The 20,696-nt window shown below is 45.2% G+C and overlaps 1 protein-coding gene across 1 annotated transcript in view; it reads right to left on the bottom strand.

The window, feature by feature from the left end:
* Positions 1–1,737: 1,737 nt before the first annotated feature.
* The window catches only part of ctnna1 (catenin (cadherin-associated protein), alpha 1), an 81,403-nt gene continuing 62,444 nt past the window's right edge, over positions 1,738–20,696 (bottom strand). Inside the window, exons 16-18 of the mRNA XM_084469892.1 lie at positions 16,654–16,759; positions 4,775–4,909; positions 1,738–3,847 (exon numbers count right to left, since the gene is read on the bottom strand). Coding sequence (XP_084326018.1) covers positions 3,539–3,847; positions 4,775–4,909; positions 16,654–16,759 — 550 coding nt within the window. The 3' untranslated portion in view covers positions 1,738–3,538. The remainder of the gene's footprint in view (positions 3,848–4,774; positions 4,910–16,653; positions 16,760–20,696) is intronic.

Here is a 20,696-nt window from a genome sequence, read left to right on the forward strand (position 1 = left end):
AGTGCCCGCCTTGTGCACAATGTACGTTCACATAGCACACTCAATACATTTTTGTTTTGACAGACGGCACGTAGTGCACACTTGCCTGTTTCCCCTTGCCATCCAGCAGTAGCTTTGACTTTTAGATGCGTGTTCAACCCGAAACCTCAAGACAAATGCTGGCGAAAAATGTATTAATGAGAAAATGTCAGTATTAATGATATCCTGACAAGGTTAAGCTTGCGAGGTCACCCGAACCGCTGGAAGACCTTCAAGCCTCATAAAATGTGTTCCCTTTACTACTTTGAGGTCTCTCATGTGTCGAGTAGCAGTGTTTATGCTGTATTAATATTGATAGAGGCGGGTTGGCATTTCATTGTTTCTGTTTGCTGTTGAATAACACATGTGAAGAAGAGAGCAACACACAGACTCCAGAATCAAACAGAGCAAGCTTGTGGTTTGATATTTAGGCGTTATGACACCCTTCAAATAAGTTACTTTTGAAAAATAATTAATTGTCTAACAGGCTTTGCAGACAGCAAACACAAACCCAGCAACTCCATTTCCAGGCTATTACAAAGGTCATTAGCAAACTAAACATAATGACAATTTCCCTACATTAAACTTGGCAACGATTTTCCTGGCACTTTTTGGTGCAATAGATCTGAAATGATTCTTTCATCATTTTGTGTGCAGGGCTGCTGTGTGTCTGGGCATAGCTGCGCCCCCCACTAAGTCACTTTTATAGTGGGAATAAATTGGTGCGTTCAGAGTTCCATCCAGCCTGTCATATTTAACATATTTATGCTCTGCAGTGAGCCAAGCCTATACGTCTGAAGTGTCCACCAGTACAGTCGGCAGCTTGTCAGTCTGGCTTCCTGGACATTGCCAATCCCTTCACACCTGGTTGAGAACTAATACTTCATAGGCCTTATTCTGTCAATGCTTTTTGTTTAGCTGGACAGCCAGAAGTCCAACCCCCACAATCCTCTCTCTGTCCCTCTCCCTGTCTTTATGAAATAATGGGAATCTTTGAGAAAACCTTCCCCCTATTGATTAAACTGTCATACTGCACTAGTGTGATTGATCACTCCTCATTCAATCATGTCGCAAGCTTGAGTGACAGAAAAACAGAAGGGGGAAAGGGAACAGGATCTTCAGTGGGTGGTCTGGCGTGAAGTGCTGTGGTGTCACCACTCCATGGGATTTAAATTATAATCCCCTACCAGGTGGGCTTCTAACCAGACATGCTGGGTTTCTTCCCTCTTCTGGGGAAGACAGTCTAGGGTTAAACCAACCTGACTGTGTGGATCCATAAAAGTACACCTGTAAAAAAAAAAAAAGAGTACAGTACAGGGTTTTGAAGCACTGGGAAATGACTCACCAACACATTGCATCCTATTGAGAGTGATATGGGTTATTTAATTGCAGCATTGTGTGAACAGCACAGCATTACCAATGTGTTGTTGGGGCATATACAGCCAAGTCAATAAAGCAGTGTACGCGGATAGCTACTTCATTATGCACAGCCCGGAGTTGAGGCTTCAGCAGTCCCTCTTATTACCTTTGAGAAAGTGAATTACTCTGAGGAGCACTGGCCCTCCCACTACGCAGACAACTCGCTTTACTACCAATCCGGCTGAAGTAGCGACTGCACCACTGCCTCAAAACTTCCATCATGAAAGGACTGATTCAAGAGGACTTAATTATTTTTGATCCGCAGTGCAGATCTGACAGAACGACATCAAAGACAGCGCATCCATCTCATTTGTTTATTTAGAAATAAAGCCAGTACATAGATATGCAAAACAGTCTGCGGCAGGGAAGGCCGCCGCGCAGACGATTTCTACAGCAAAGTAGTATGAACACTCTTCACCTCACAGCAAAAGTCCGTCTTGGGAGAAAAATAAACATCAGCTTCTCTAATGCCTGATGCCCACGCTATGAAAGATAGCTCCGCACAGTCCACCACATAATATGCGTCCAGTCGGCCCCAGCTATAGGAAGAGGTTAAAGGTGGGAAATATAACTTTAATCAGCTCGAAGGCTGAGGTGTAATGTTTCCGAGGATCGCAAAGAAGTGGTGTGAAAAAAGGACCACTGAGTTCGGGGATTCTACCGAAAGAGAAAACACCAAACATGTTTACCTCTTTAGCGTTTTAAAAGCCCGGAGACCCAGGAGGTGTCTTCAAAGACTTGATTGATTAAAACAAGCCAAAATAGTGTGAGTCCTTTTAAAAACGTTTTCAAAAACTTTCAAGCCTGAAAAACATCTTTATTAGCGTTTAAGCGATTAAGGCTCAGGGTGCGCTTTAACTGACAGAGCGAGAACGAGCGGAGGGTAAAGTCAGTAAGGAACACTCACCCACCTGTTTGATCAAAAACAAAATATTGATCCTAAAATGTGGACGCATTTACACTCGTTGACAGGTAAAAATAAAAGCATGTGGCTGTGGAGAAGGTTGATATATGGTTCATACTTGTTATGCCCGCTGGGCACTGGTGGACCCAGGTAGCTGGGGATGGAAACGAGACCTTGTCTCCGTGTGTGCACTTGAGCTCTACCAATTGTTGCGGGGGAGTGTGTGTGTGTGAGTGTGTCTGCGGGTCTGTGTGTGTTGCAGGCTTATCTACCAACACAGAAGGCTGGAGAGAGTGCTCTCCATAACCTTTGGTTAACCTAAGCACGTTGACGTAAAAAATATATTATGGAACTGGTGAAACCCAGGGTGGGGTTCTTAAAGGAAAGGAAAAATAAATTTATCTTGTAGGAAGGCAGATCACAGGTCACGCATCGGAGGAAACATTTAGTGTCCGACCAATCATGTAGGGATATGACAAATATTGTATAAAAGATAGAATAGAATTATGGTCACTTTGGTTTCTCTGAGCTATGACAAAGCATCGAACAGACTAGTTTTAGCACACCTTAATTGCCTACATTTAATGCTGCTGTTAGGCGGCCGATCATTTGCATAGTTCATATTCGCACTACACATTTAAATCAATGTTATGCCCCTATGCAAGAGAAAAAATAATAAACACCAAAGTGGCCCCTCCATATAATTGTAAAATAGGTTAGAATACAAAATACACAAGCTCTAAATAAACAGGTATTGGAATTAAGCTCATATCTATGGTTCCCTATATTCCACATTAACAATGTGATGGGGTCACACAAGAGGAATGGGGGTGGGGGGTGGGGTCACCTTCGTCCAGTTTGCTTTCCACTAATTGTGTTTCCCCAGAACAAAATTAACAAATGACAAAAACAAACATGAAATACACAACAAAAAAAACAAAAAACGAAAAACACATTGGAAACATTGGAATCATTTGACGTGGTGAGAACGAGCAAGGAGCAATCGCGTGCCTCCGTGAGGGTCTGCAAAGATAAACGGCGAGCCACTCACCCTCAAGCTTGCGATACACATGAATATGCTGCAGGAAACCTACAGTATAGAATGATTCTTGATTCTGCGGGCTAAAAACACAACAAAGGAATTAATAAAATACCAATCTCTCGCCCTTCTCTGGGGATACACACTCCCCCCCCCCCCTAGATGCTGTCCATGGCCTTGAACTCGCTGAGGGCCTGCACCGGGTTGATGTGCTTCTTCTGGGAGGACCGCTTGACCTTGTTGGTGTGGGGGTCGTCCTGCTTCTCCCGCTTGACCAGCGGCTTCTTCTCGGGCGCCTTCATCCTCCAGGAGATGGCGGGCATGTTGAGAGACTGCATGGCCTGGCTCTTCTGGTACTTGGTGGAGGCCACGTAGGAGGCCTTGACGGTGGACACCACCGTGTTCATCAGGTTCTTGGCCGCTTGGATCAGGGACATGGCGCTGTCCACCTGCACGTACAGGAACTCCTGGGGTGGAGAGAAAACACACGGCGGCGGCGGCGGCGGCGCGTTGAGGTGACTGTTTGCACGTTAATCTGTTCCGGTTCGCCCCACTTTGCTCGGGGAAGGGACGGTCCGACATCGGAGACAACACAAAATAATGAAACAAAATAACGACCTTTACCGAAATTTATTCGACATCCTAACAGGTGTGAAATATTTCAGAATATGAAAAAAGGTCACCCTAATTTAATCTCCTCAAAGTAATAGCCTCAAAGGCTGTAAAGACACTTGATGGGTAGTGCTGGGAAACTACGTCTCGTTTCAGGCCTGGAGAACACAGGAACTAATCTTCTGCCCAGGAAATGGATGGACTTTGAACAATTACACCGGCACAAGTAATTAGCTGGCCCTGCTCCTGAAGGTTTGGGAGGTGCTGCTATAGGTTAGTCATCATCTATCATCTGCTCTGGAAGCTTAGCTAGCATTTAAACAATGGGAGTAAACCCCCTAACGTCAACGCCCTTATCTTTGGGGTTTGAAACGTGGGCTGTTAAAACATCAGTGGGCTAATTAGTTTGGGCATGCATTGCAATGCATTAAGAACAAACTGTCGGACACGGGCAACCGTTAAAAAAAGTACACTAATTGCATATTAGTTGCCAGTGCATCAGTCAATGAAATATATGGAGAGACCGTCATACAGAGGTAGGATAGAAAGGCAGAGGAAAGTGCTATTACTTAGCAGGAGTTTTATGTTAAAAACTTCACTATGAAGCCAGTGCCCATTCTTTTTGACACTCCAGCCCAAAATCCATTTGCAATTCAACACCCATCCTTCAAACCACTTTTGCCGCTACCACAGAGCTGCGGTCGGGCCGCTGGACGGCTGGCAGCCTGGCCAGAGATGTCAGAGACGGTCTGGCGGGCGTGTGATTAGATTGTTGAACTCACCCCGGACACGACCAGCTCGCCGCCCAGGTTCTGCACCTCCGCCTTGACCTTGCTGCAGATGTTGAGCTGGTGGCAGTAGAGGGCGATGCGCTGCAGGTAGGCCAGCAGATCCTGCTTGCAAGTGGAGTCCGGGCACTGGGAGGAAGAGCATGAAAAGGGAAGAGTGAGTGGGAGTGAATGACGTAAACAAAAATACATTTTTCTATTTGCATTACTTTGCAGGCCAGCGGCGAAACAGGGAAAGCTTTCAGGCAAACTCGGCTGGAATATGTCATGCATCTTGATGAATATGCATCAGGCGTCCTCGTGCTCATGTGGTTCTACAGTAGTCATCCATGACCTTTTCAAGTGGAGCGCGGCGCATCGGAGAAGGTAGGGCCATCGAAACATGGTCCCACGTGGTACAAGCTCAGACATCTTTATTTTAATTATTTTAGTTAATTCAATGGCCAGCGGCCACCAGGTCGACGTTGGCACAGGGTAAAAAGCCAACTAATGATGTCTGCAATTATTTTAAGTTGACGTTAGCAGAGCAGTGTGAAGTATCTGATTTACATAAATCGAAAAAAAATCTGACACATTCAAACAACCTAGTGATGCACTGGCAACAGTTCTTTCCGATAAAAACAATGTACGGTATAAAATGTGCACTAAAGCGCACCGTCTGTTTCCCTGTGTATACCTCATTAACAAATTAAGCGCACTCGGAGAAGACACAATTAGTTAAATAAACATAATATTGGACAAATAAATACATTAATAACAAGCCCTAACATAAGACCCAATGGGCTTTTAACAACACACACTTCAACTTAAAGGAATCAAAAAAACTAAATTATCAAAGCACAATTGAAAGAAGCGTTATGTAAATAAGCACACAAGTGTGCGTTCAGTACAACAGTATCTTGCTGCAGCGGCTCGATCTAATAATTAGGCCTTGGCTGTGTGCTGGAAGACCACTTCCCAACGTCTTCCTGGCCCTGCTAAACAAGCCCCCTGCCAGCCTGATAATGGGCTTTAGAGGCCCTTACTCGCTGCTCATCCAGTGAATAAGTGCATGTGTAAACATGCCCGTGGGGAATCTGAAATTTGACATTTAGATCGTAATAAAATAAGAAACGGTGTGCAACCTGCGAGCCGAGTCAGCAAGGAGCTCAGCCTTTTATAGATTTCTTCGTGAAAAGAACAGTGACATGCATTTTGATGTAAAGGATTATAATTTGTTCTTTATAATAAAGCCACTCTGAGCATTGGCAGCCGTTTGTTCACTCACAAAGGATACAACTGAAGATTTAATTTGGTAGAATTTGCAGTTACAATGACACATAATTGAGGGCAGTCCTATCAGAGCAAAGTGGAACTCTCATCTCTCCCCCCCCCCCCCCCCCCCCCCCAACCCCTCTCCCTTCTCTTCTTCCCGCAACAAAGACATTCCTGAGATGCAGCTGTGCATTTTAAGCTACACCTGCTGTGGCTCCTGGCTAGCCGGCAAACATTCCATGCTCTTTTTCATCAACACTGATGATGATGCATTGAACTGTATTGCAATGTTGGTAAATGGGTCAACTTGCACAACCTGTAACTTAATCCCAACAAAAACCTTTTTGGCAAGTTAAGACTAGAATGATATGAACTTTATTGCAAGGCCTCACAGATCATTTCTCCGTGGTAGAACAACAGCATGAGTAGGGGCTGCTCATGGTTGAAGCAGTAAAGCTGCTGGTGGCACTCTGTGTATAGCAACGTCAGCCTGGATGCATGCTCATCCCCAAACAATACAGATGCAAACACTGGCACGCTCTTTTGTCCGAATGCAAACCATCACAGCAGTACCGACTGTGCACACCAACAGGGTGAGATAAACAGCAACACTCCCACTATCTCAGCAGTAGTTCTGCAGTGGCCACGGTGACAAACCGAAAATAGAATGAATCATCTTCATCACCATAATCCACTTAATTTCAAAAACAGAGGCGATTAAGAGGAGGGAGAAAGAAGACAGCTGGTACAAAGGAGTATAGACAAGGAGTATAGACGTTTGGCCATTATTGGGAATCAGTTGTGACAATATCAGTGGCGTCATTTCAGTCTGTGTCAAGTTTACGGGGACCTGATGCCAACAGGCGATTCTGTTTTAGACGTGCTGACACATGTATCACATGAACAACATCATGGGCTGGAACTGCTGAAACACAGACAGAAGTGAGGCTAGCACCAACTCGACACACAGATCTCAACACTAAAAACTAAAAGCACAGTCAGCATATTTGGACAAAACTCCATATCTGACGTTGGATCTCACTTGGGTTAATCATTCCAGTCAGGTAGGTGGGCCCCTGAAGCCCCAACTTTGTTCTTTCTGGAAAAAGCGCAGATAAGACTATAACAAGTTGAAAACACTCTGGCTTTTTAATTGCTTGGCTGTATGGGAGCAGAATCCTGTGGTAGCCATTAATTCTAAGTGTGGGCAAAAGGTGAGACTGTGCTAATGGCAGCCAATCTTGTAATTGATGAAATATCTGGGCTGTCTGCTGACTCCGAACACATCCCCGGCCCCGGGTAGGTGGGTGCGCCCAGATGAAGGGAGGGGGATGTTTTGCTTGGCAATTGCAAATTAACCGGGCAACACACACGTATACGTTCATCTTGTTTACCGTAATTAGCCCGACTACCATTAGGAACTAGCTCCCACACACTTCTTTAACGTACCCCATATGCTTTTGCAGCTACGGAAAAAGTGGGTCGATTCAGCTCATTTCTTCCTTTCGAGGGGGAAACAGACGGTAAAAGGTATGGTGCTGATGATCCTACTTAGAGCACAGGGGTCCCCCGGTGCGGCGTGTGCAGCGCTCCACTGAGCACAGAGCCTGCACACATGCATGGACACGCAGGGAGCCCGACACGAGCTCCCTCCCCTCAGCCCGTGGACTGCGCTCCATCATACACCAGCGACTACGAAGCTGGCCCTGGCGCTGGAAAGAAAACACTGAACACAAACGCTCACGCGCATCCCATCAGACAATGCAGATTATCACACCCGTAGCAGCCGTTTGACGTGAACAAATGTCAAAATAACACGGCAAAACATGTTAACCGTCCACGTGCTATACTGGCAAACAGAGCAGTGATTTGTGCTTTTCGATAAGGAAGACGCCATTTATATTGTTGCAATGCTTTGCATATAATCCAGACACATGTATTAAAACGTGAGTGATGCTCTGGCCGAGGTGGGAGAAGAGATGACAGCTGGGCAGGCAAGGGGGTAAATAGCAGGGGGTCTGGAGGGGAGGACAGTCATACAGGACTGGAATAGTATCAGAGCCTTCTAGAATACATAAGACTTGGGAGTCTAGAAGGAGTTACATTTCTTTTTTTTAAAAGTAGGCGAAGAGGAATAAATAGTTGGCGCAGAGACGAGGCCGAGGAGTGAGCCAGAGGGGGAACAGCATGGAGGAGTAAATAAAAGGCGAGAAATCCAAGGGAGGGAGGGGTGAACAGTAGAGGATAACAAAGCAGCACATAGCTGGGTTAAGGCTAAATGCAGCAGGCATGCTAATGAGGGCTCGGGGAAGTGGTGAGACGGTTAGGAGCAATGCACTGTGAAAGCATCACTTGTGCTCATGCTAGGCTCAGCTGCTGGCTCCGCTCAGTACTCCCAGGAAATTCTGCAAGGCTGCTCTTGACACTGCCCGACATGTGAATACATCGGTTGCAGGGGGGGGGGGGGGAGAGACAAGAACACCACTTGTCATGACACGGCTTGCCTTGGACAGCGAGAGGAGGGAGGCCCACCAGGTACGGCTCACCTGGACAGTAGGTTAGGCACGCCTGCGGTTCAGCGGACCGATTTGTCCTTTTGTCCCAGTGAAAGGGATTTTGTCCTTGATATTGTTACGAGAACAACAAAAAGATAAACCGCCTCAGCGCGAGTACAGAGATGAGATTTGTAGGAAAACAATCAATACGTGACACGGAGAGCTTTTTCTTTAGTTGAAAGTAGGTCAAGCACACCAACGTAATCCAAGCAGCAATGATGAAATAAAATAACGGCTTAAACTTTTCCTCCAGTCCATGTCAAGCTCGAAACTCGCCTCATCGTCAATCATCGTCATCAAAAGCACACCGGCCGACTTCTCCGGCACCTTCTGTCAAATTGGAGTAGCCCTCACACCTGGAGACAAGGCCTGCATAGGCTGCTTCTCATGTAGGAGTGAGACAACTAGGCCTGGTCAGCTAAGCAGTCACCAGACGCCAAGATGAGAGGTGTCACTGCACGACTCTTGATAGGATTCAAACTGGAGATGAAAGCGCGGACAGATCTTTATTTAAGAGCCAGTGGGGCAAAGGTGAAAAAGGCAGTGGGCATTAGAGAGGCGGTGTCTGTCATTGATGTCTCATGGTTCTCCCGACATGTGGACTTGAAAGATATTATCTCACAGGCCTTTCACACATGCAACGAAAGTCTGAACACCGGGGACCGTATAATCCCCGGAGGGGCTGTATGTGTGAACAAAAACGTGTGAATCCGCCCTTCTAGAGTTCATCTACTGTCCCATGCCCCTACTCTAACGTTCGGAGAATCTGAGAATCCACAATGAGCGCGTGGGTGTGTTTCTGACGCGTTGAGGGCGTTTCCATCAGGAGACTGGTGCCAAACCGGGAGCAAAGAGTGTAGCTGCTTTGTGTCAGCGTTGCTAGCCCCAACCGCCATGTGTTGTAAACAAAATACTGCAACTTCCACTGCATACTTCTAGCATTATGCCTGGCCTCCTAGGCCCCAGGCAACACCCCTCGCCTCAAGTATTCAGAGAATCTCCAATAGGTGTGAAAAAGTCTGATACGGCTTATCTCCCGTTGTGCGTCGCATGTGTGAAAGGTCAACTCGTGATCAGCTACAGATGTGATTCTCCGGAGTTCAGGCTGAGTTCACGTGTGAAAGGCCTATTAGTGGGTCCTTCTATCTGCTAATTAGATCTAGCACCACCATGGATGATATTTATGTCCTTTTTATTTAGAATTTCCTGCATTATTTAGGTTCAACTTTTGTAAGTGTAGGCGGGTGTGGTTTCTTATTCCCCCTGCATCTGTATGCTACAGCTGTTTCTATGGAGATTAGGGATGCAATAAATACCCCAAAAATGTATAATTGAATTGACCGCTAGACAAACTGGGACTCCGGTTATCGCATCCTTAGTTCACAGTGTCACATTGCCATTTCAGAGCATATCTATTTCCAACTTACAAAAAATAAAACACTGTTCAAACAGCATTAGCTGCTTCTCTTTACAAAATGCCACAGCAGGGCTCTGCTGTATACATTTCACTTTCATTTTTGATGTCAGGACGTTGCTGGCGGGCTGTCATTGAAAAACCTCTCAAACGCTCAGGGAACAAACGCCTACACGGCCCAGTGACTGAACGCTTGCAAACAAACCTTTTTTACAGTGTCTCAACTGCAATGCATCCACAAAGCAAACGGTGAAGGCTTTTGACTATTTACTGATATATATCCTGCTCCAAAAACGTGTGCAAAATACATAACACAATGCATGATATATTTAACAGAACGACTATAAAATGATTTCAGATTACAATATTTTTGTAATCATTTATGATTTGCTTGACGAGTACTCATTAACTCGAGTGCCGGTCCGCTCCCTAATGGAGAACGTATGTTTGTCCTTGACGAAAATAATTTGAACACACAAACATCCCCCCCCACCCCCCACCAGAAGGTGGACACCAACACATGAGCCGTCGAACAGAAATATTCTATGGAACTATGGAATGTGTTAGCATAATATTCACAATATAAATCATAAGGACGGTCAGGTCCCATCAGCCTGAAATGCCAGTTATGATGAATTCCATTACATATTGCAGAGAAGGTAGGAGAGCCAACTGTGCTGTTCTTACCCAGTGACTGACCTTTCGCAATGAGTCACCCAGAGAAAAAATACAAATTTTCACCATTTACCGACAGGGAAGCGCTGGGGGTGGTGCTTGCCTCTGGCCAGGGTGACGTCACATTTTGTGTTGCCAATATTGCATATTTGTATTACATAACTGTGGCCCAAATGGTCTTAAATCCACATAAGTGGATAGACTCTGCCCACTATGAATGTCGCGGTCACTGCGACTGGATGCCTGCGACTCTCCTTATGGTTAACCGGCCAGCACCGACTTAAAATCTTTTGCCTGTATGTATGTCAATTATGACACCCATTGCACTCCTGACCATCCCTAGAAGGAGGGATCCCCCACTCTGCGTTCCTCCTCAAGATTTCATCCTTGCAAATCAAGGGAGTTCTTTCTTGCCGTCTTGGGTCAGGGGGGTGTCATAAATATATGGCCTGTTAAGCCCTTTGGGACTGTACTGGCGATTAAGGGCTATACAAATTAAATAGGATGAAATGCAAAAAACGAACCACAATATGTGCTGTTCTGCAAGCAGATGCTATAACTAGGTTGTGTATAAGGAACACTGGTTCATGAGGTGACTAGTTGTAAGCTCCCGAGAGGTGGGTAGGGGATGGGGTCAGCCCCTATGCACAAAAGAGGGTTAATGCGGTTTAAAAGCTGGATCACAGCGCTAATGAACTTTGCATGAATGTTGGCATGCTCCATGTACATGCCAGTTAACGTGATTTATCGCTCACGTGCCTATCTTTAGATTCAATCGCTTACTGCCACGCCTCTGACTGTGGTTGGCTGAGCGTATAAAGCCATCATAGTCTATAGATATCAATTAAGTCCTGTTTGAGGCAGATAGCGAGAGGCCTTTTGTCCGACCACATCTGCTCAAATGACGCCGTGGGTTTTGTGGGGGCCTGTTCAATCACACTGACACATGGGGGATGTTAATGTGACAGTGAAACAGACACACAGGCTGGCTATGACGGGGGAAAATCGTGCTGGGGGCAAGCCAAGAGCACTAGCCTTTGGAGGTCACCAAGGGGACCAATTAAATGGCCTTCCTCCATGATTAATGTTCATGCTGTGGCTGTCAGTCAAACTGCTTGTTCGGTTCTTGTAAGCAAAAGTGACAACTTTACAAGAAAGTTATAAAGACCGGTAGTCCACGTACAAGCTGTTCCTAAACTCATTTGACTTGAATGACAATACCGGTCTGGGCGATCTAACAGTCGTTCCGTCACTCCTGGCTTCACTCAAACATCTGTTGGCTATATAATGGGGAAGAAATATTTCCATGAACCGATTCTGCCCAAGAGATTTTGACTGCATTTGACAAATGTAAACGGAAATGCCGCAACTTTCGTCTTCCTGCCAAGAATTTTTTTTAAGTACTTTGAAGTATAGTGATTCAGCGTTATGTTGTCGACAAACGACTAACTTACTGGCCCACGCACAGTGATTCCAAAAGACAAAAGGTGCTATAATGCCACTTATAAGGGGCCGTGCACGGGCAAAATGCTCTGCTCGGCAGCATCGCTACAAGGAGGTAATCTTGCCAAATTAAATTAGCAACAGATGTTTTAGTGACACCAGGAGACGCTATGGTGGTTTTTTAACCCAGACCGAAATTGCGTGACCTGTATGGCCATCCTTCAAGCAATATTTACCGTCTCTCCTACCCCCCAATGATAAAGAGAAAAGTGTGGCGCATTGCTTACGTTGCTCGACCTCTGGGCTGGACGCCAGAGCTGTTCTGAGGATACTGCCAAAATCAGATCAATTGCGATGACCCCTCTTCAAAGATAAAAATAAATAAATACTAAAATGTCTTGGCCATTACCATAACGCTGTGTTTAACAAACAAAAACAGCAGCGGTGTGTAAATTACCCAGAACGAACACCAAAAACAACGTTCCTAACACAGGATGCTGAGCTGCAGTCGGCTGGGGGCTGACCCTTGAACTGCTGAGTTGAGAATTTGCGGGCGCCCTGTGATTTTGCTTCCCCACTGCGGTAAGAAATTTACAGCCCAGGTCCCCATAAAGCGTCGAGGCCAGGGCTGGGATTACACTGCCACCAGCACCGGATCAGCCATGGATCACCATAAATCCACCCTGATTGAATGCAAATTGGAAATGTATACTACTTGCGTCCAGTATAGATCACCAGAATAAAGCTTGTGCACTGAATGCACACACAGAAAGAACACGCGCACTTCCTAAATGCGCAAATATTTTATGTGCATGTGTGCACGTTTCTGACATGCACAGATGCGAGTACGCAAGCTAACAAGGGAATTTATGGGCCACACGAGAGCTCACACATTTACATTATAAATCTCAATTACATAGGATTATTTGTTTACCAGCCGGCCCAGACGCAAATCTCCCAAGGTATCCTGCAGTGGAGAATCATAAATTCTTAATAAACTGCACTGCAGACCTTTGTACAACTCTGACCTAAATCCTGCAGCTCATCTCAGCACTACATTAATATCTTTAAACATGGATAGGTGTCCATTACTCACGCTAACATTTCCCCAGTAACCAACAGTGAAACACTTCACCGTGTGTGTCTCTGACATGCCAACAATATATATTTTTTCCCATATATATATATATATATATATATAAAAAGGACTAATCTGAAAATGGAGATGCTGTACTATCAGTCAGGGGCCATCTGCTGATGTGCTTCTATGAAGAGTGAACCGTCATGGGCCCTTCAGGCACGGCGCGTAGAGGGTAGGGTGATTAATATGCCTAGGTTAATGAGCAGCTCCACCGCCGCCTTGCCTCCCCTGACGGACTCAATGTGCTTCTGGAAGGTGCTTCTGGAATGTGATTCACTCAGTGCCAACACCACTGCGTGTGTGCATGCGTACCCTCCACAGCTCGCCATGTGCGCCTGAGTGGGAGAGCCCACGGCGTCTCCTGTTTTGTTTAGCGCAGATTCTAAAAATATACTGCCCGCATGTAAATACAAAAAAAAAATGAAAACACACCTGCTAATTACACTGCTAATTAAAGGCAAACCTCCTTTAATGGATTTTGCTCTCAGGGGGAACATCTTCCCCCCCCCCCCCCCCGATGGCTGCACATAAAACCCCAGCTTTTTATTTCGTCCTCCGTCTCATGCCGCGGTCTCCTTCTCCACTTCTCCCTGATAAGAGTCCTGAGAGTCTTGGCTGACATGTGGAGGCGGGGAAGCTGCGTGTCGCCTGGTCTGGTGTTTTGGTCCACGCAGGGACAGAGACAGCTGCATGGGCTCCGAAGGGCTGGAGGGGTCCTCACTCTTGGCTAAGACATTACCTCCAACAGCCAGTGCTCTTCATTTATTCATAACTAGAGTGCTCCAACTCCCCCGCACCCCTGCCCCCCCCCAAATACCCCAATAGTGTTCACATGTACACAACATTATACAGTAACAACTGACCGCATGAAGTCCCAGAAAGAGGGGTAAAGGAAACTAAGAAGCAGCACAGAAGCAGATAAGGGAAGGAAACCACACACACACACACACACACACACACACACACACACACACACACACACACACACACACACACACACACACACACACACACACACACACACACACACACACACACACACACTCCCATCTGCTATCTATGGGGGATTATATTGTTTTCATTAGAGGGAAATAAACCGCGGCAAGAGCTGCATTGAGGCATGAAGGAAAAAGGCCCTTTCCACTTTTATATTCTGTTTCAATTAGGTCAGAGCAGGTAAGACTTTTGATTTGCCAATAGACATGGGCTCGAAAATAGAGAATCAGAGCTCACCTTATATAAAATATTAAACCTGTAAAGCCCACCGCTCATTATGTCAAATTATGAAAGCGCAATCTCTACTGTAAGCTCACGGTCTGTCTACTCCAGAATGTTAGGCTGTACTTAAAATGCATGCGTATTTAGCAACATGGATAAATCAGGATATTTACAACTAACCCAATGTCATTACCTTACCTTCCATATTCATTCCAATAAATATTGCCTGCGGGTAAACTTTATGTTTTACTCCTTCACACGTTTCCTCATGAACCTTTCAGAGTAGTAAATATTTGACAAATGCCCTGGCACAATACGTTTTATTCCTAACCCACAGTTACATGCCAAAACAATTGGCATGAGGAAAGCAATCGCAAACGAATCTACATTAATTATGCAATAGAATCCTGTTGTATGTACATCCCCACTGCTAAATCAGATTAAATAATGGCACAAGATTTGTGATTCAAAGCGAATGGCTAAACAGGGCAAGCAGCTAAAAGCATGACATGCGGTTATAGAGTAGCGGTTAGTTTATTGTGCTTGACTGAACCCTCGCTAAACTGGGAGAAGAACTGACAACTCAATGTGTGTTTAAATAAAATTCTGCTTGTGAAACGGTTATCCTTTCACACATACATGCTTGCAGAAAGGGGGAAAAACACTCATCTGGTAGACCTGTGTTGTGGTAAAGAGAGGCATCTTCACAGGGGAGGACCATGTCAACCTCAATCTGACAAGCACGTCTCACTGCCAGCATCGCTGTAAAATCTCTCCATGAACAACACATGGTATACATATTGCAACGACGACAATGCCACGGAGCCCCACTTTGTGCGGGAGGTGGCACATGAGTAGACGGGGGGGGGGTGGGAGGGGGAGGAGTAAATCATGGCCGACCTCATGTACCCAGAGGAGTGGTGCAGTCCTGGTATTTAAGTGAAATATGAAGCCATAGATAATTGAATATGTGTATTCCTGTGTCAGGGAGCAGAGTCCTCGGGGTAAGGGATTGAAGGTGGAAAGATGATGGAGTAGGGAATTGGGGAATGGGAGATGAAAGGGAGAGCAGTCTGTGGTCTCCAACGAGTCAACTCTGCATCAAAGTGCTCCCGAACCGTTGGTTGAGTTCCAACAAGGTCATTATTGAGAGAGAAAAGCGATAATGGGTGTACTGTTATACATGGTCAGTATGAAGCTTAATGGTAAATTAAATATCAAGGTGAATGAGGGGGTACGGCTGTGGCAGATATATTGAAATTCATTTGGTTATCGTCCTAGACAAAAGGACACGGACAAAGTAAAATGCAACTGGAATGACCTTTTGTGAGAATATTCACAAAGGGCTCTGAATGCAATGAAGTTATTGCACCTGGCACACTAGTGTTTCCTGCATCAGCCAGAAGAAAAAGAAAAAAAGAAATCCACTTGCCAAGTCAACTGCGTCTATTCTCACGGTTATAAACATAACTGAGCCTAGCTTTGGCGAATTTAGCTATGCAATTGAGAGCGTGATAGAACGTTACTATAGCCAACATAGACAGATGTCTCATTTTCAGCCAACAAAGTAGCTTAGCATCACAAATCCACTGGCATTATCGTCACATATTACATCTGGGTGGTTATCCCTCTTTTAGAGCGCATTGCTGGCCCCCGAGCGGCGTGTTCATAGACAATTATTTACACTCCGTTCTGAGAGCTGCATGTTGAAATGTACCGTACACAGAGTTGTTAATGTAACCCACTGCAGAGTGAGTCTGCACTACACTACAGACGAAGACCAACTTCATTAACATGTCAGGCCTTGGAAGCATGTAAAGAAGAGATGGAGGAAGAATGAAATGCATTCGAAATATAGACCAATAAATGTTCATATCAACATATGGGAAGAGTTTGAAGAGTTTGAACTGTGGAACTAGTCCAAACCCAGCAGAAGTCTTGGGTGCCCAAGTGAATTGCTGGCTTCAGCTGAAGCAAGTAATTAACCTTTGTGTGGCAAATTTCCAAAACTAAATTTACAGTTGTTTTGGCCTGGATGACACCCTGCCACACTTCCACCTGTGTTGGCATGTCTACTACATTGCTGCTTAACTGGTTTACATGTTTCAAGGTGAAGAGTGTCATTCAGCATGGCTCCATCCATGCTGATGTTTGGGTTTGGTTTTAGCCTTACATTATCGGCAATGGTGCGACCCAGCTTGTCCATTCTTGATCCGGCCTCTGCAATTTTCTTCGCAGCACTGATGACATCAGATGTGTTCTTCAGTGGCCCCTTCCCCCTGTAGAAAAATAAAATAGAAAACAGATGAAAAAGGTAATTGGTGAAGGAGCTCCTGTGATTTCAACGCAAAGAAAAAACGTGAAGTTTTTTTTTTTTGGGACAGCCAGCAGAGATTAACAGAGCAGTCTGATATATAGGTATTGGTCACAGCGAAATCACAAAGCCACGTGAGTGAAATCTCCACACACACACACACACACACACACACACACACACACACACACACACACACACACACACACACACACACACACACACACACACACACACACACACACACACACACACACACACACACACACACACCACCACCACCACCACCACCCCCCCCCGCCCTCCTCTGGCACCATTTCCATCGGCCGGGGCTGTGAACGGTTTACAACGCATTTAAACTCAGGGGCACAGCCTTCAGTTTGAAGGCCATCACATCAGCACTGGCTGTGGACACTGCCGGGCGCTTGTTCGCCTATCAGATACGGTGCTGTCAAATCCTGCTGTGTTGGCTTGTTTGGTCTCTCCCCCACCCACCACAAGTGTCTTCCCAGGCTTTATCTGATGGGTAACAAAAATGAGATGACTTGTTCCATGTAGTCTGAGCCGAGCACATCCAGATGGTATGGGGAAAACAGAAAACACCCACTCTGCATTTGTCTGCCTATTTCTTTGCCGTTGATGAAGTGGCAAAAGGAAAGGAAGGAGCGAGCGGCAGAGCGAGATAGATGATAGATGTAGGTAGATGATGATGATGTCTTAAAACATAATAAATCAATGCACCCACTCTCCCGCTTCCATTACAAACGTATCCATTCTTCTTCAGGACCTTGCGGTAGTCCTACCTCGAGCACACCCACTCCTGACCCAACCTACTGTGTTATTTGCCAGTGTCGCGTCCCCACAAGGGACTCTGGGACACAGTTGGCAAGAGGCATAAATTGGATTCAAAACTCCTCTCTCCAGGCTAAAAAAAATGAGCCATCCAACCCAGAACAGATGGAATTTTGTGTTCTCTTCGCTGCCCCTTCCATCCAATCTCCCAGCCATCCCCTCTTCTGCCCTCCCCTCTGCCACAGAGCCCGTCAGGAGCCGCGAGGGGTCATGCGTCACAGCACAGACTGGGAACTCCCCAGGGAAAGGGACTGACCCTGGAGACAGCGCTACGCCTATTGTAATGAGTTTAGGGAGTGGGGTCGGGACAGGACAAAAACAAGTTAGAAAACTAGGATTTGGATCAGGGCTTGACACATCAGTCGCTTTAACAGTGATTAAACTTCTGCGGTGGAATCATCTCATAAATAGTCAAAAATGTATTTGTTGTTGTTGTATGCGCCAGGGCTAGATTTAAGTATGCAGTACCAGCTAAAAAGCCTCTACATATCTGGCTTTTCCTATGCAAATTGATTTCAAATACTGGCCAGTAACCGGGAAGGCAGAGTGCATGGGGTGCTCCAGATTTACCTTTTTAATTATAACACATTTTTGTTCCAGCCTTAATAAAAAAGGTACTGGTGAGAGCCTGACAGCCTCGGGAGTCCAGATGGGCCGCATCCACACTAGACCGTAAGCACACAGCGCCTTTAGACAAGTGGCTCCCGAACACGCTGCATGCTTCCAAAAGCACATTCCTTATTCATGACCACCAATATGTAGCCATAATCTAAGTAGGAGCTAGAATCCCACCTCTCGGCAGATAGGTCGGGACAAGGGCCTAGATCAATTACCCCACATAGCATTAACCTTGGCGAAGCTATGTGCCAGCTCAAGGTTGAAGGGGCAATAATTTTGGTGTGGGCCGAAATACATATCTAGTGACCTTCCATGCTAATGCTAAATCTGAGAGCACAGACATGCTGTGAAGATATATGGTTAGAGGAACACGGGCATTGACAAGATTAACAGCCACTTTCTGCTATTTGGACAGACGAAAACATCAGAAACAAAACATCCACCACCCAAAGACATCCATCTTTGTGTTTGTAATAAGGGACAAAAAGGCTTATTATTGATTTTGTGTTTTTCTACAGGGTTATTGGAGTCCTGGCAATAAATATGTACAAATAATGTTTCTCCCACTGCCGATAATAAGCATCAGCAGATAATGAGGAAAAATCTGATTGATTACAGTTACTGAATGGTGTGGACTATTAGCTCAGGGTCATTAGAACATCATTATTGCTTCATAATCTGTTTTCTAAGTTAGGAACGGCCAACAAGCTTATATTTTTGAGAGAATGTGATGAACAGAAGGGGACCCTTTTTTTAATATACAGCGTGTTGTGAATGTGATTTGATAGCTCATATGAGTAGGGGCTAGTAAAATTGCAAACACCCACTGTAAATGCAACATGCATTCTCAGCGAGGGCAACCATCATGAATAGGAAATGCATTGTTTTGTTCTGACTACATTACTTAAGGCCATTTTAAGTATGCATTGAGCATAAACAAAGCATGACAAATCAAATCCATTGTAATATCGATAAAGGTTTCTTGTTTTGCAAATGAAGACAGTGTTTCTGCAAGTGAGGCCGCTTATGGTCAACACCACAACTAGCCTTAACATTGTTCGAGGAAAACGTGTCTAACTTTGGTAAAGATGAGACATGTCTTAGATACAAGTAATGTGTTTACATCACAGTCCCATAATGTAAATTCTCCAATTTTTCATGGTTGAATAACCAGTGGGGCTTCGAATGAATAATCAAACGTTTATGGGGAACCCGACCAAACTTTTTCCAGCCTCTAGGACAGAGACATGCGGTGGAATGGCAGGTGTGTGTTAGGGATGTTAACGACTCAGAATGCAGAGTGGGCTAAGCTCGTGTTCCCTGTCTGTAGTGTTTTGTGTGCTTTGACCGGCAGTGGGTCTGCTTATAGGTCGGAATGAAGCGGCCACCGATTCTTGACAGGATGGTACTTTATTCACACAACCAGACTTATTCGTTTCTTCACTAGACTGACATACGCTACCGCTCGCTCTCCTCGCTCGTCCGCTCACTCGCTGACACACACACTGCCATTCTCACGCACACACATATGCTACTCTTAACACTCTGCCTCGATATTGCGAGTCAGACGGTCATGTTTATTCCCATCGATTTGAAAGTTAGACTATTAAACATGTTGCATTCTATACGGCCTGATTATGTCATTATTTAAGCTACATAGCCTAATGCCGCTAAGGACAGGATCTCACGGAGAGAGCCTGCTCCTTCGCTGTACATTTTCTCCAACCGCAGTCATAGACGGTTGTACGTCCATATGTGAAAGCAGCTTGGCGACATGGCACGGTGTAATCTGGCTCGAGAAATGCGATCAGATCGTGGAACCCCTTCGCCTCGACTACGCTTATGGGTAGCATATCTCCGGCTATAATTTTTAAATGGTTATTTTGAAAACAGAAAGTTGTTGCAACAGTTTGAACAGGACATTTAAGAACTTTCTACATATAAAAAAAAATATATATATATATTAAAAAAAGATTATATTTTTAGAGTCGACCGGAGCACGAGTCGAGAATCGATCGTTGAGTCGACACATTTTTAACATCCCTAGTGTGTGTAGCACCGAGAGATGCAGATGCCAGCTACAGCCCTGAAAGCGCCTGGAAAAAAAAGGCAGGTAACCTTGGAAGCTGCATTTTCAATTCCATATGTCATTCCACATGACAAGAAAGGACCCCGATGGCAGGAACACATATAACATCTAAAAAATATGGTCTCCATTCATACAGTACAAAAAAGAGCTTCATTAAGATGCTGCCAGAGCATGGACCATACATTTGTCTTTTTAGTTTGTTTCGATTTAAATCATTTTTTAAATCAAGGTCTTATTCTGGGCCAAATCGCCCAGCCCTACACATAAGGCTTATTGGAAGTTGGACGCATTTGTAATTATGTCCTGTTAATCCACTAGGGCATGGATTGAATAAAAAAGACAA

The sequence above is a fragment of the Micromesistius poutassou genome (genome assembly GCF_964030765.1).
Source record: "Micromesistius poutassou genome assembly, chromosome: 6".
NCBI classification, from domain to species: Eukaryota; Metazoa; Chordata; class Actinopteri; order Gadiformes; family Gadidae; genus Micromesistius; species Micromesistius poutassou.